The sequence below is a fragment of the Equus quagga genome, chromosome 10, assembly GCF_021613505.1.
Source record: "Equus quagga isolate Etosha38 chromosome 10, UCLA_HA_Equagga_1.0, whole genome shotgun sequence".
Taxonomy (NCBI): Eukaryota; Metazoa; Chordata; class Mammalia; order Perissodactyla; family Equidae; genus Equus; species Equus quagga.
In genome coordinates this window covers 112741771-112756875 of record NC_060276.1, presented here as the reverse complement: position 1 = coordinate 112756875, position 15105 = coordinate 112741771, and the positions used below count along the sequence as shown (strand labels likewise).

The 15105-nt window shown below is 45.2% G+C and overlaps 1 protein-coding gene across 5 annotated transcripts in view; it reads right to left on the bottom strand.

The window, feature by feature from the left end:
* The window catches only part of GPM6B (glycoprotein M6B), a 151833-nt gene that overhangs the window by 12690 nt on the left and 124038 nt on the right, over positions 1 to 15105 (bottom strand). For all 5 annotated transcript variants that reach the window (XM_046673855.1, XM_046673854.1, XM_046673856.1 and 2 more), the window contains 2 exons: positions 4319 to 4505; positions 2345 to 2501 (listed from right to left, as the gene is read on the bottom strand). In XM_046673855.1, coding sequence (XP_046529811.1) covers positions 2345 to 2501; positions 4319 to 4505 — 344 coding nt within the window. The remainder of the gene's footprint in view (positions 1 to 2344; positions 2502 to 4318; positions 4506 to 15105) is intronic.

The following is a 15105-nucleotide window of genomic DNA, read 5'->3' as shown; positions in this document are numbered from 1 at the left end:
CTGACATTCCTTACCTGTCTGGCTGTTCCTCCCTTAGGTCCTCACGAAGGCTCCTTTCCTTTGGCCTACCCAGTAGACAGTGGTGTGGCCCAGTGCCCTCTCCCTCCCCAAACCTCGGCGTGAACTTATTCATGCCCGCCACTCTTCCATGGACAACTCTCAGGCACCCCCAGCCCAGTGTTCCCAGAAACCCCAGCCCAAGTCTCTCAGCGACGCTCCCGATAACCCCACCTGGCTAGCGGCGGGCACATCCAGCCCCGATACTAACATGGGAGCGGGATCTCCATCCTCCCCCACCCACCCAAATGGCAGGCAGCCTTCACACACAGCGAGCCAGAGACTAGACACTCATTCCCTCCTCTTGTGCTCACTCTCATATGCCAATCCTGGAGGCCACCTGGCCCGCAGTCTTTGAATCTGTCCCCTCTTCTCTACTCCACTGCCGGAGCCTAGTTCAGAGCTCTGCCATCGCTCACCAGGAGCCTTGCGATCACCTCTAGCTAACCTCTCCTCCTTCCCTCCAATCCATGCTCCACACCACTCGGAGATCACTGTCCCACGTGCATGATCATATCAGTCCTGCTCAGCTTTGTCTTCTGATTTTACTCCTAGCCTGGGACTCAAGGTCTTTCCTGATCTGGTCCCTGTCACCCGCCGCCTCCCGCCCCAAGCAGCGTCATTTCCATCCTCCTTCGCTAGACCCTACCCTTCCAGCCGGCGCACACCACTGCTTCCCTGGAGTGCCTCCCTCTTTTCTGGGCCCCTCTGCCCTGGTCCTGCTGGGTCCTCTTCCCCAATTGCGCGTGGGGCAAGTTCCTCCCCTCCAGCCTGCGGCCAAGCCCTCCCTGATTCTGCTACCCTCCCCGTGCCCACCGCCTTTTGCACAGATCTCTGACTGCAGTTTCCAGGCTATTAACGAAGGACTCAGAAACTTAGCAGGAACTAAGGGCCAGACAGAGAAGCAGCAGAGGCAGCGCATTTCAGCAGTTTCCCTAGGACCGGAGGGTCCCTCCTGGGGTGAGCAGCTACCAGCGATGAGTCTACCCAGGGAAGGATTGCACCTACTTCAATGCACCCTGCGTCACAGACCCTCCGGAGCAGGCTCGCAGCTGGTCGCCACACTCTGCGTGCCATCTTGGAGGAGGATTTTTATGAACACTAGGCTCTCCGGCTGTTTGAAGGCAGACTCTGTCCTCTCTCCACCAGGAGCAGAAGGCTCCGTCAGTGCCCGGCCTGCTCAGGGCGTGCCAATGCTTTCAGCAGCCAGCCGGGGCTCTGCCTCAGTGCGGGTGCTTCCCCGGCTCCCAAACTCTTGCCTTTACGCCTGACCTCTCTTTCAACGCCAGACCAACACAGCCAGCTGCCTGGGAGGCATTTTGACGTGAATATGCCATTACAACTCCAATTCAACCTGCCCCAAATCAAGCTCATAAATGCCTCTCTCCTCCTAGCCTCTCAGCTCACACTGAGTTTCCTTTTGTTATGCAGCACCTCCTAACCCTGTCTCTCAATGACCTCTTTTTAAAGCTTTGTCCTCCTGTGACCAGAGGTCAGCAAACGTCTGCAAAAGGCCAGACAGGGAACAGTTTAGGCTCTGCGGGCCACATACGGTCTCTTGCAACTACATAGCTGTGCCGTTACAGCGTGAAAGCAGCCACCGACAACACGTCACCGAGTGGATGTGGCAGGGTGCAATAAAACTACTTATGGTCATCAAAACTTGAGTTTCATATAATTTGCATGTATCATAAGATGTTATTCATTTGTTTCTTTCCCCTAACAATTTAAAGCTATAAAGCCATTCTCAGCTTATTAGCTGTCCAGAAACAGGTTGTGGGCCTGATTTGGCCCGAGAGCTGGAGTTTGCTAACCCCTGTCTTTAGACTACCAGATTCTGGAGGACAGGAGCCTGTGTTTTAATCTTTGTACCCCCAGTGACTAGCAAAGTCTCCACGTATGTGCTTAGTAGAAAAAGTGCTTGGTAAATACTTCCAGAAGGATTTTCATAGTACACAGTACATGTAAGTCTTTATGGCTACGATCCATATTCAAAGACAAATGAAGGGGAGCATTGAGACAATATGAAAGTGGCCTTTCCCAGTTGAAAAATCTTCAATACCCCTGTTACCTGTACGTTGATAAGGGAAATGTTTGATTTAATACTACAAGCCATAGATTTTAATCTATTATCAATATGTTGAAGATTTTTTCATATTCCTAATCTAAATCGGTAAGAACAATATTTGTGTCATGGACCCCATCCACTCTCAGTTAGCTCGTAGCTTCTACCAAATACAAAGGAATACAGAGAGGTTGTATATCAGACAATCAGATTCGCACTCACCATGCCACTGATGCATCGGCCACAGGCGGTGGTTTTAAACTCCCCGTGCAGTTCTTTCACTGCACTTGTGGTGTAAAAGCCTTCTGCCAACAGAATGATCCCGTACAAGAAGAAGAAGGAGGCAATTCCATAGATGACATACTGCATCAGCTGTATCCTAGGAAAAGGAAGAAGAGATCCTGAAAAGTTAAATTCACTGCGTGGTAAACAGACAACGTTTTCAGCCTCTGGAGGGAGGACGTGAGAGTGATGTTCCTGTGACATCTCCCACCCAGCTGATGGCTCCAGTGGGCTCATGGGGCATTCCAGGCAGGCATTCCTGCCCACACCACCGCAGCCTAGGCCTTTCTTCCGAGGTGGGCCCACTGTGGAGGTGGACAACCTTCCCCGACAAGGCAGAAGGTTCCTTTCCTTCCTTGACAAGGTCAAGGGCAGGGGCCCAGTTGTAAGCTTTTAATACTTACTCAAGTTCTGTGCTGCGAGGGCTAGAATCTTCATTTTGCATATAAGTAAACACAGGCTTTGAGGAGTTAAGTTACTTGTCCAAGGATACACAGTTAGTGATAGAGCCAGCATTTGACCTCTGCTCCAATGGACATGTTCCTTCCGCCATGTCAAAATGCCTCCCAAGCAGGCCTAGTGGTTCATGTTACTCTGAGAGAACCCCTAAGTAAGCACTCGGGCCTTCTTCAAGGAGTGACTTGGGCAGATGTTTTTTGCATTGAGATTCTCACTATACAAGTGATAATATGTCAAGTAGGTTTAAGATACAAAAAGTTAATTCAGAACTAACTTTGTCTTCTGAAAGCCGACAGACCCAGATGACTGTTCCTCAACCTTTGGCTGCCCATTGGAACCACGTGGGGAGCTTTAGAGAATACTAGTACCTGGGTCCTAGCCCCGGAGACTGTGACTTAATCAGCCTTGGGTCAAACACGGGCATGAGGATTTTTTCAAGATTCCGGGAAGCTGAGAGCCACTTATCAAGATCAGTAGCTAATTAAACCAACACACCTTTCCCAGGTTCAGTGGTGGCAAATATTTCTTGGTCTTCTTTGTACATAGCTGGCACTCAATGAGTGCCTTGTCCTGCTTGATCCTCCTTACAACCTCCCCCACCCTTGCTCATTTCTTTGGATGTCATTTATGAACAGATAAAAAAGAATAAAACTCCTGAAGGACTCTTTCCACATGATTCCATTATTGTTCCGTAAAAATTCATTCATGCCTTTTTCAGTCTGATAGAAAAATTTCTTACAATCACAAGATACCTAAACACTGTGAAACTTTGGGAGTCAAGGAAAGAATCAGAAAACACTGAAAGAAATGGAGAAAGGGGGAAATATATAAAGGAAATGAATACATTGCTGCTGAGCTTGCACAGTTATGAGAATCTATGCATGGGAGGTGTTGAGGCTCCACTGAGGACCATTCCCGAATGGGAGAGCAGAGATTTTGGGCTAAATCCCCAAAACTTTCCCTTTTCTACATCGGAGGATACCCTGGGATTTGTTCTTCCGCCTGATGAATTAATGTCCAAGTGCTGCTCCTGTAGACTTAGAGTTGGGGTAAGTCCTCAACAGGGCTCCTGTCATTCCAGGGATGGTCATTTCCCGTGAGAACTGTGGAGGGCATCTGTTACTTGGGAACCATGATAACTCGCTCTGGTGTGATGACTGGCAACATCAACCTATCACCTTGCCACAGTCCCCCACACCCATGGCTACCGTGTGCGGAGGGTCCTATGTGTGCATCTTGCCGTTCCCAGGTGAGATCCCACCCCCGGGGGCCAAACACCCACTGCATTCTTGGCCCGTTCTTTTTCCTTCTCTCGTGGACCTGTTTCTATCTGCATACAGTGAGCTTTAACGAAAAGCAACAGTTTTCTGCCAGCAGAACACACTGTAGTCTTTTTGAAAACGTCATGGGGTGGTTGCACTTTAAATACATTTTTAAAGGGAAGCAGGTACTTACACCTCGCTCAGCAAGGCATGGTCACTTGTGTTGGTGGAGAAGTGTTGCTCGAGAATCGCCACGGTCCCAGCGAGAGCCACATGCCCACAGCCACAGAACAAGGCGACCCCGGAGAAGCAGAGGATGGTGGCCACCAGAGAGGCATAGGGAACTCCTCCCAGACACTTGATGCAGCATTCAAAGCAGCCTGGACCCAAAGGAGAGAAAATGCAGCTGTTAGAAGCAAGACGCCTCTGGTCTCCACCACCACCACACATCAGCAGAGAAGGCTCTACTTTTCCATCTTCCCTCTCATGCTCTATGGTTAATAGCGCCACATCCCAAGGGCCAGTGGGGTAGCTGTCATCATCGCGCATTCTGTGGGTGAGGATGCTGGGGCTCCGAGAGGGAACATAGCTTAATTTGCTCTGGGTGAGTGGCAGAGCAGCCGACTGACAAATAGTTACAGAGTAAGTCACAATTCTAGAGCTTCCTGATTGACCCGGGGTGGGGAAATGGGACCCCCGCTCAAGTCATGATAAGGAGCAATCATTCCACTAACAAAGTCAAAAGAGAGGACAGCAGTGAAGCCGCAGTTCCATGAAAAAAAGCGACCGTCAAGTTCCCCCAACCTCAGCCTTCTGGGGTTTCAAGTACCTCTATTTCTGCAGCAGCCAATGGCTTTCCCCGAGCCTTTGACCTCCTGGGCAACCAGAAGAATCAAATACAGTAATTATACTGCTGCTGTGATCAGAAAAAAATCAACATGATCATTTTGGAAAGGTGATGGGTATTTTGGGCCCTAAAAGTACAAAGTCACCAAGATCCACTCAAGTGAGTCCACTCAAGTTTCATTCAATACCAGAAATTACCCCTCAACTTTTTAATAACAATGTACTCCCAGCTCAGGCAGCACGAGCAGTTTATTCATAGTCCTCCTCCTGCTCCCCGGCTTCCATCTGCCCTCTTTCCCGACACACATGTTCAGAGTAAGGACCCAGAACTGGTGGGTGACATTTAAGTACTTGAAGAGGGAAAAGGAACAGAAGAAAAAAAAAAGACAAAATGAGCATCCATGAAGTGAAATGAAGGAGAGAGAGCCACAATTCACTCTTCATCTTGAGAAGAATAAGAGTTGTATTCAATTTTTTAAAATAATCTTTTACTTGAGATATCCATAAAGAACTTCCCAAGGGGCAGAGCTGGGTGACATTTTCAGTTCGGAGACACTCATGTTTCAGTAGAACAGTGCTGGCCTCGGGATAATGTCAGTACCTCTCCTGACCTCCCATCCCTGTTTATAGTATCCAGACCCTTAAGTAAATGGCTCGTCAGGGAAATTGAACTCTGAATGCATTATGGTGTTTAGCTGCAATCAAGAGCAGTTCATTACTTTGAGGCAAGCACATTAAGCCAGCTAAATTTCTCTCCCCTAAATGGTCTTTACAGTAGACAGGGAATGAGTACCCAGCATAAAACACTAGAGATAGGCTTTCCCATTTTGACGAGCATCTCATTCTAAAGGAGCATTTGCTTAAACCTACCACAAAAGGTGACTGCAAACCCTCACTACCAGATTTCTCTTTAGTTCCCTGGAAAATAAAAAATGTCAAAGCTTCATAAGAAAGTTTCCTTCCTTTTATTTCAATAGATGACCAGCTGTTTTCATGAAGACCAACCTCCCTGAAATGGATTTATGAAACTACATAAAATGGGAATCCGTGCACAATACAGCTGAAGTTCCCTAGCAAGTCAGTACCTTACAGAGCATTGGACACTTGAGACATGTGAACAAGGATGATAGAGCTCAATCTTATTTTGTCATATGACTTTCTGGAGGCTGAGGTGAGAAGAATTCAACTAAAAGTCCATATTCTCTCCAGGCTCCCAAACCAAGAAAAACCAAAATCCCCAGCCTCGTTGTATCCCATTATATAAAGAGAAAATAGACCTGTGTGTGTTGCGTCATTCACAATCTCCCCCATTCTCAGTCTCTGTGATGATGTTAGGAACAAGATGATTGCCTGCTTCCTTGGCTAACAAAGTTATACCTGGTCCTTACTGGACAGAGATGTGTGGCCTTTGAGACTGGGCTGTCCAATATGATAGCCACTAGCACATGGGGCTATTTAAATTATTTAAAGTTAAACAAAAATTCAGTTCCTCAGTTGCACTAGCCACATTTCACATGCTCAATAGCCACCTGTGCTAATGGCTATAGAACATTCTATCATCTCAGAACACTGCTTTGAGAGATATATTTTGACTTGCCACATATTTGATTTTCTTTAACACGAGCTGGGTTCTGAGTTTTACTTTAGAGTTCATTAATTCAGTACTTTTTGAAGACCTACTGGGTGCTAAGCACTATGCTTGGCACTAGGGATACAAATATGAAATAAGACATCTTCTTTGCCTTCAAGGAGATCAATCTAATGCTGCAGGCAGACAAGTAACATAATTATTATAGTACAGCGTGATGAGGGCCAAGATATAGACTGCTATAGAGTCAGTGGATGGCGGGTGGGGAAGAAGGGGAGAGAGGACAGGAGGGAATATAATTCACATTGGAGAGGGGAAAGGAAAGGCTTTCCACAGAAAGACCTAGTACGCAGAATACACAAACAGCTGACATGGGAATATTGATATATAATCTGATAAAATGCTCATTTCGGAATATTTTTCTTATGTATATATTTTAATAAACCCACATGCCTTCTCATCATCTGGAGTTAGGGTTCGGTGATATGGTGTAGTGCACTTGCCCTTCAACAACAGAACTCATCCTTCCAAATCCACAGTTGCCACTTCAAAACAATCTTTCATCCAAAGGGTTATAGCATTCTGCTCCTTTCAAAGGAAGTATCACAGCTGCTCCCTGACTCAAAAAGACCAGTGGGGTTAGAAGAATGATGCCGTTCAGGCCCAAATCCACCATGAGATCAAGGCTAAAGTTCCCCTGCTATTTGTATCTTTCAAGGACTCCATATGTCCCATGCTGTGGGTCTAGTTTTATAACAGCAGGGAAAAGCAAGGACTCAAGGATTTTGGGGATCCCTTCAATGAATTAGACTCTCTCAGCAGATGCCAATGCTCTCACGTTTTCAGCAGATGATTTTACTTGTGGCTATAGGAACTCTGGCTCCTGTAGAACAGAAGGCACCATATTGGCTATTGTTGGTCCACACAAACAGATAAAACTCTTACAGACCCTGCCGGCCATTGTGAACAGAAGCTTGTGGAATACAACATGGGAAAAATTTATAGGAACCAATACAGTTGGATGCAGAGCTTAGTCTAGCTTGGTTGACCAGTTATCTGCAGGGCTCAAATTGTATGTGCGGTGGATATTCGACCACCTATTTATGGATCGTTCCCCATGGTACCTTCTATGTCAGTCTAGAAGCTCTCTCTATTCACACCGTGTAAGATATCTTTGAACACTGGGTACTTTGGTCATATGCCACACACTTGTCCCAGAGAAAACAAAGCTGCTACAAAAAGTAACAAAAATCTAAAGATATTTTCTAAGTATGGATATCAGTACTGTTAGTGCCCTCACATTAATAGCATTCCTGACTCGAAAAACACGTAGGTAGGTATGTGGCAGAGGTGGTGGTGAAGGCCATGTGACGATGTGTGTTCAGGCTGGCCTCATAGGTGTGCAACCTGTGCAGTCTCATGGGGCTCTGTGCTTGGTTTAATGCTCTGCTATCGCCATCTTGAAATTCTTAATAATTTTTGAACAATTTCTGAATTTTCATTTTGCACTGGGCTTGCAAATTATGGAGCCAGTCCTGAGTGTATTTATGTGGGAGGAGGAAGGAGGGGTTCTTTTTACTTTATATATCCATAGTGCATTCTGTTTCATTTCATAGTGTTAGATAGAAATACAACCTAGAAAGGCAGACATCACCTTGCCTACCGTATCATCCTGAGTACAGCGACCATCAAACTCTATGTAAAGGGACTAGCCATGTGCTAGAATTACAACTTCCTCTTCACTCCGAAAGGGAATAGCAATTACCTACTATAGCACCCATCACAGAGTCAATGCTCAAAGTTCTCCTAAACCAGAGATGGGCAAACTAGAGCCTGTGATTTTGCAAATAAAATTTTATTGAAACACAGTTTACACCTGTTCATTTACAAATTGTGACAATTTTTGCCCTACAGTGGCAGAGTTGAGTAGCTGTGACAGAGAGCGTGTGGCTTACAAAGCCTGAAATATTTACTATTTACAGAAAAAGTTTGCAGACCCACATCCAGGCATACTGACATTCAGAGTGTGGTCCCAGGACCAGCAGCATCAGCATCATCTATGAACATATTAAAAATGCAAGTTCTTGGGTCCCACCCCAGAACAACTGAATCAGAAACTCAGAGTCGGTGGGATCAGGGGACGGACTCAGTAATCTGTGTTTTATCAAGCCCTTTGGGTGATTCTCACACAGACTCAAATTTGAGAACTGCTATCCTACAGAACCATGCAAGCTCTTCACTGTGTCAATTCCACCTGCTTTCTTTTATTACCAGCCAAATTCCACTACAATAAAAATCTAACTCCACAAAATGATTCATGGTTTCTGGCCAAGATGGAGTAACAGGGACCTAATTTATTCTCCTGCCTGAAACAACTAAACAACAGGACAAAACATATGAAACAATGGTTTTCAAGATATGAGACATCATGCTATGAAGAACCATTAACCATGGCTAATGAGTTAATTACTAAAATAAATACTCAACAGAACCAAAGAACCAACGTTAGACGACCTGTAACTCATTTTGAAGAAGCAGTCAGCATAGGTTCATCTGAAGGCCAAGCTCAGCCCTCACTCAAACAGGAGAAACTCTTCCCCATAACCCTGTGGTTGTCATCATCTGGGGTATTGGGGTCTCTTGAAGGCCTCATTTAATTGAAGCTGTCAGTTAGCCAGAGTAACAGACATGGGTGAGGATGACAGAATTGAGAGGGAAGGAGCATCTGTCCATTCACTCATTCCATTTGATTCAGTTAGTGACTACTCAATGCTCACCAAGTGTCTTTGATGCCCCAAGCACTGGGCTGGGCAATGGGGACTCGATGAGGAGCTAAGACATGCGTGGTCTAACACTCCAACAGAGTTGATGCTTATGGGGGAGATGGACATTAACCAAATGGTTTTAAGCTCAGAAGTGCTAGAAGTGCACACAATGGGGACTGATTTAGGCTTCTAGGGGGTGGCTGGGACAGCTTCTGGAGCTTAAATATGAAGAATGAACTTGAGTTAATTAGGTAAAGCGAGAGAAGGATGAGCTAAGGAGGGTGTTCCAGGAAACAGGAACAGCATCAACAAAAGCTCTGGGGTGGAAAAGATCAGGGCACTTTCTGGGGCTTGAAAGAAGCCAGAACAGAGAGTACACAGTGAGGGTGGGGCAAAGGAGGCAGGAGGGCTCTCTCAGAGCTGGATCACCGAGGGCTTGCCAGGCTGTCTTAAGGATTCTAGACTTTATCGTCAGAAGCACGTGAAGCCACTCAGCATTTGTAACCCTGGGGAACAGACTGGGGTTGTAAAAGATCACTCTAGCTGATGCGCTGGGAATAAAGCGGATGTGGAGGAGGAGGAGCTCATTGCAGTGCTTCAGGCAAAAGGTGACAGGAGCTTGGACCAAGGCAAAGGCAATGGAAGTGGAAGAAATGGATGAGTCTGGGAGATGTTTAAGATATTAACTGGGTACAACTTGGTGTGAATTTGACGGTGAAGTTGGGGATGGATCCTAAATGTCTGGCATGTATAACCAGATGGGTGTTGTGTTGTACCCTGAGCCACGGCTGACTGGAAGGAGGCCAGACTTTGAGGACAAAGAATGTTGAATTCAGTTTTAGACAGGCTGAGTTTGAGGTGATTGGATGTCATCTTAAGGGAGGATTTCTGGTAGGTGATTGGCTACGTGAGTCTGTTGGTCAGAAGAGCTAAAGTTGGGTGCTGTCAGTTTCTATTGGACAGCAATAAAAACTTTCAGAAGTCAAGAAAAGATAGACGATTTCTCAGTGGAAAGTGCTTTAGACCCTTTGCTTTGCGAAGTGTGGTCCTTGGACAAACAGCTTCAGCAGGGAGCTTGGGAGAAATGTAGATTCTTGGGCCCCACTCCCAACCAACTGAGTCAGAATCTGCATTTTAACAAGCCCCAACAAAGTGATTTGTGTGCACATGAAAGTCTGAGAAGCCCATTTCTAGTCAACAGTCCCATCTTCCCAGTCTCAGGTGTGGCGTTCTCAGTGCATTTGAAGTGCCTGCTTTTGTGTTCAACTGTGATTGGTGTTTTCTCCCTATAAGGTGGCCGCTGGGCTTGGCCATAACACTCTAGCCACTTGCAAATCAAATGACACATTTCACGGGCCGCAACGAAGAAAAACAAAATGTTCCCAAGTTGTTCAGCAGTCTTGAAACGAATACAATTAGAGTGCTTTTCCTGAGTCAAGTAAGTACTGGTAACCTCAGAATTTTTCACAAAGATGCTTTCGTGCCATTGAGGGGTCTGAGAACCCCGGGATGTAGTCATTCAAGAAAGCGGACTTATCCCTGCCCCAACCCATGGCGATGAGTGTGCCTTACAGACAAAAGAAGCAGATCTGTGACTCAGGCTGTCCCCAGTATGAGAAGTCACAGGCAAGGCTGATGCTTTTAAATATGCCAGGGCCCAGCAGAGCACCACACTGTTACAAGCTTATGCTAGCTAAGGAAGATCAATACTTTTCTTGGATACTCCTATAAAGCCACAGCTGAGTTTTCCCAAGCTTCGAACCAGCAATGACAACATTGGTTAACATGAACCAGAAAGGGCAAGGCAAGGCAATCGTTTTTTTTTTTGATGCCTGTGATCTACTCATGTAAAAAAAAAAAAAAAATCCACGCTAGGCCTTCTGGCACATTTACTAGTAATTCTCAACACCTCTCACCAAGCCCCAAAACTTCTGTTAGTTTAACAATGTCTTAAGCCTTCATTTAGCCGGTCTCTGTGGCTAAAGAGAATTTTAGGTTTTGAGTCACACAAAAACTCCAGTGTGCATTAAAACAGTTTAAATATAAACCACATAGTAGGGAGAAAAAATACGCAGCTATGTCTCTAACTCTCAATAGCCATTTGTCTCTAGCATCTCTAGAACCTTTTGTGCAGAACAACAGAATAAAACACGTTTTGTCCTCAGGCCTGTGGATGGCCGTTGCCATGGCTGTGAGTTCATAACGGCCCAGTGATTTGCCCCAAGTTGTCTGTGATCCTGGCTGCAGATTTAATGCTGCCTCAGAAGAAGGGCCAGCGGGAACAAGGGCTCGGATTCTTCCCCAGGGAATGAATGTCACACACACACACTCACACTCACACACCCCCGCCCTCTACGCACGGGCTTCTTTGCTACTTTACCAATTCCTAATGAGCCACGAAATTAAAGAGAAAAGGAGAAGTGACCACGGTTTACAACTTTCAAACAACCAGCAGCAGGAAAACGGAGGTGAACAGAATCTTATCTAAGAGAAGCAAAAGTGAATGTGAGCCAAGAGAGGGCTCCCTGAGTCTGAGATGGCCAGGGCTGCGCTTCTCAGCAGGGGTGACTGTGGCCCCCAGGGGACATCCAGCAATGTCTGGGACATGGTGGGTTGTCACAACTAGGGGAGGGGGTGCTACTGGCTCTTGTGGGTAGAGACAAGGGATGCTAAATATCCTACAGTGCACAGGACAGCCCCACAACAATGATCCGACCCCAAATGTCAATAGTGCCAAGGTGAAGAATCCCCGAGGTAGCATAAACAAAAAGACTATACATTGTTTAGATCAGTGGTTTTCAGCTGGGGACAGTTCTGCCCCCCAGGGGACACTGGGCATGTGTGGAGACATTGTCAGTCATCACAACTTGGAGGGCGCTCCTAGCATGTGGTAGCTGGAAGCCAGGCATGCTGCTAACCCCTCCAGTGGACAAGACGGCCCACCAAGTGCGATGAGGCGCGAATGTCAGCGGTGCCAAAGGGGAGAAACCCGTTCTAAGGTTACAACGTACAATGCCAGTCTGAGACACCTGGTGTTACTGCTAAATTCTACAATTAACAACAAAAAGAACTTAACATAAACTTGACTTTGTTTAACAAATATTATAGAGAGGTTCTCAAATTTTGTCACACATTAGATTATCTGGAGGGCATTTGAAAGCTGATGCCCAGACTTCATCCCAGACCAATTAAGTCAGAATTTCTGGGGGTGGGACTCAGCAATTAGAGATTTTGCTTTAAAAAAAAAAAAAAAGCTCCCCAGGCGATTTCAATGAGCACCTAAGTTGGAGAACAGTGTTAGAGAGCAAGGGGTCAGCAAACTCTGGCCCATGGCCAAACTCAGCTCTCCATCTGGTCTGTGAACTAAGAATGCTTTTTTACATTTATAAATGATTAAAAACAATAAACCTCAAAGAACAATAATATTTCATGACACATGAAAAGTATATGAAATTCAAATTTCTGTGTCCATAAATAAAGTTTTATTGCACCCAGCTACTCTTGTTCGTTTATGTAGTGTGTGTGGCTATTTTCAAGCTACAAAGGCAGAGTTGAGTAGTTGCCACAGATATTTACCATCTGGCCCTTTACAGGAAAAACTGGCAGATCGCTATTAAAAGAGCAGTGGTTCTCAAACTTTAATGTGCAGATCAAGCCCCTGGGGATCTCCTTCAAATGCAGAGTCACCTGTTTAGGCAGATCTCCAGAGAGGCCTGAGCTTCTGCATTTCTTAGTGGCTCCCCGGTGATTCTGTTTTGCGAGTCCACCGGCCCCACATTGAGCCACAAGGGCAGAAAACAGGGGTCCTCAAAGGAGGGTCTGTGCAGCCCTGGGAGACCTGCGACTCTTTCAGGAGGTCTGAGAGGCCAAAACTCTTTTTGTAATGGCACTCAGATGTCATTGACTTTTTCCACTGTGCTGACATTTGCACAGGAAAACTGCTGATGGCTCAGCACGAATCAGGCAGTGGCAGCAAAGAGTACTGATCAGCAGAGCGTTCTCCCCACCCTGCCCTCACAGTCACAAACAGAAATCAAAATAAAACAATTCACTGAGAAATGGCCTCGACCCAGGAAAAAGTTATTAATTTGTTGAAATCTCAACCCCTCGACCGTTTGGAGATTCTGAGATGAAATGGGAAGGGCGCATGAAGTCCTTGTGCCACGTACCAGTCAGACGGCTGTCTAGAGAACAGTTCTTGGGTAATTGAGTTACAAGCTGAACTAGCGCCTTCTTTCGTGGAACCCCATTTTTTCTTGAAAGAATAACTGACAAGCTGTAGTTATTAAGACTTGGGTATCTGGCAGAAATTCTCTCAAAAATGATCCAAGTGAGGGGCCGGCCCAGTGGTGCAGTGGTTAAGTTCGCACGTTCCGCTTCAGTGGTCCGGGGTTCACCGGTTCAGATCCCGGGTGTGGACCTACGCACCACTTGTCAAGCCATGCTGTGGCAGGCGTCCCACATATAAAGGAGAGGAAGATGGGCACAGATGTTAGCTCAGGGCCAGTCTTCCTCAACGAAAAGAGGAGGACCGGCGGCAGAAGTTAGCTCAGGGCTAATCTTCCTCAAAAAAAAAAAAAAATCAAAGTGAGCTTGTCATTTTGAAGAAAACAATTGATAGTATTTGTTGCCAATCAATTTTGGAAAACTTGCACCTGCCACAGTAAAAGTACCAGCCTCCCACTACTTACAAGACTTCTTGATGAAATTGGTGGTGATATTAACAAATGTGACTTTTTTTGATAGGTATAATGAGATGTGTCAATATTTGGAAGATCTGCACAACTCAACCAATCTTTTCCAAATGACCAATGTGTGATGTTTACAAAACCATTCTTGAATAGAGAGCCAATCAAAGTGGAAGAAAGAGCAACCGACTTTAACGGATCACAGCACAGAAAGTTCATCGATATGGTTTCAGATTCTACATTACAAACAATCTTTAAGAAACCACCACTTGTTGAATTTTGGTGTATAATCAAGGAAGAGTTCCACAAATATATGAAAAGCCCATTGAAACACTCCTCCCTTCTCCAACTCCAACTCTGTGAGAGACCGAGTTCTCTTTATGTACTTCAACCCAAACTAGATAGCCCAAGATGGCTCTGAATGAACGTAGAGGCAGACGTAAGAATCCAGCTGTCTAATATTAAGCCAGATATTAAGGAGATTTGCAAAGATGTAAAACAGTATTACTCTTCTCACTAAAGCTTTATTTTGTTTTGGAAAATAGTTATCTTTCCTAAACATTATTTATGTTAACATGTAATGGGTTTATTATTGTTATTTTAAATAAATAAGTTTATTATTTAATAATAAGTTTCTCAGTTATAATTTCTGACATAGAAAATATTTAGAGATATAACCCACATGAGCAAAAGCTTTTTAGGGTCTTCAATATTTGTAAGAATGTAGAGGGACCCAACACCCAGAAGTCTGTGAACCACCGTTACGAGGCTAAATTAAGAAGGCATCAGGAAGCCAAGCGGCAAGAGGGCTTCCTATTAAAAAGCTAAGTGAGAAATCACTTAAATGACAGATAAGTGGGTTCTCAGTTCTCTCTTGACCTTCTCAAAGTCGTTGACATAAAAGTTCAACTATATAATGCTAAGAATGCTGAAACTATTTTTAATGATATAAAGGGAACTGCTTTTCAGCAGATCCTTTTAAACGCCTGTCCTAAAATCTATTAAATAAGAAATTTTCATTCTTGTGGCATATTGTGAAAAATCTTAAAATAGATTAGCCTCTAATATTTGCAATAGGGCATGAGCAATAGAA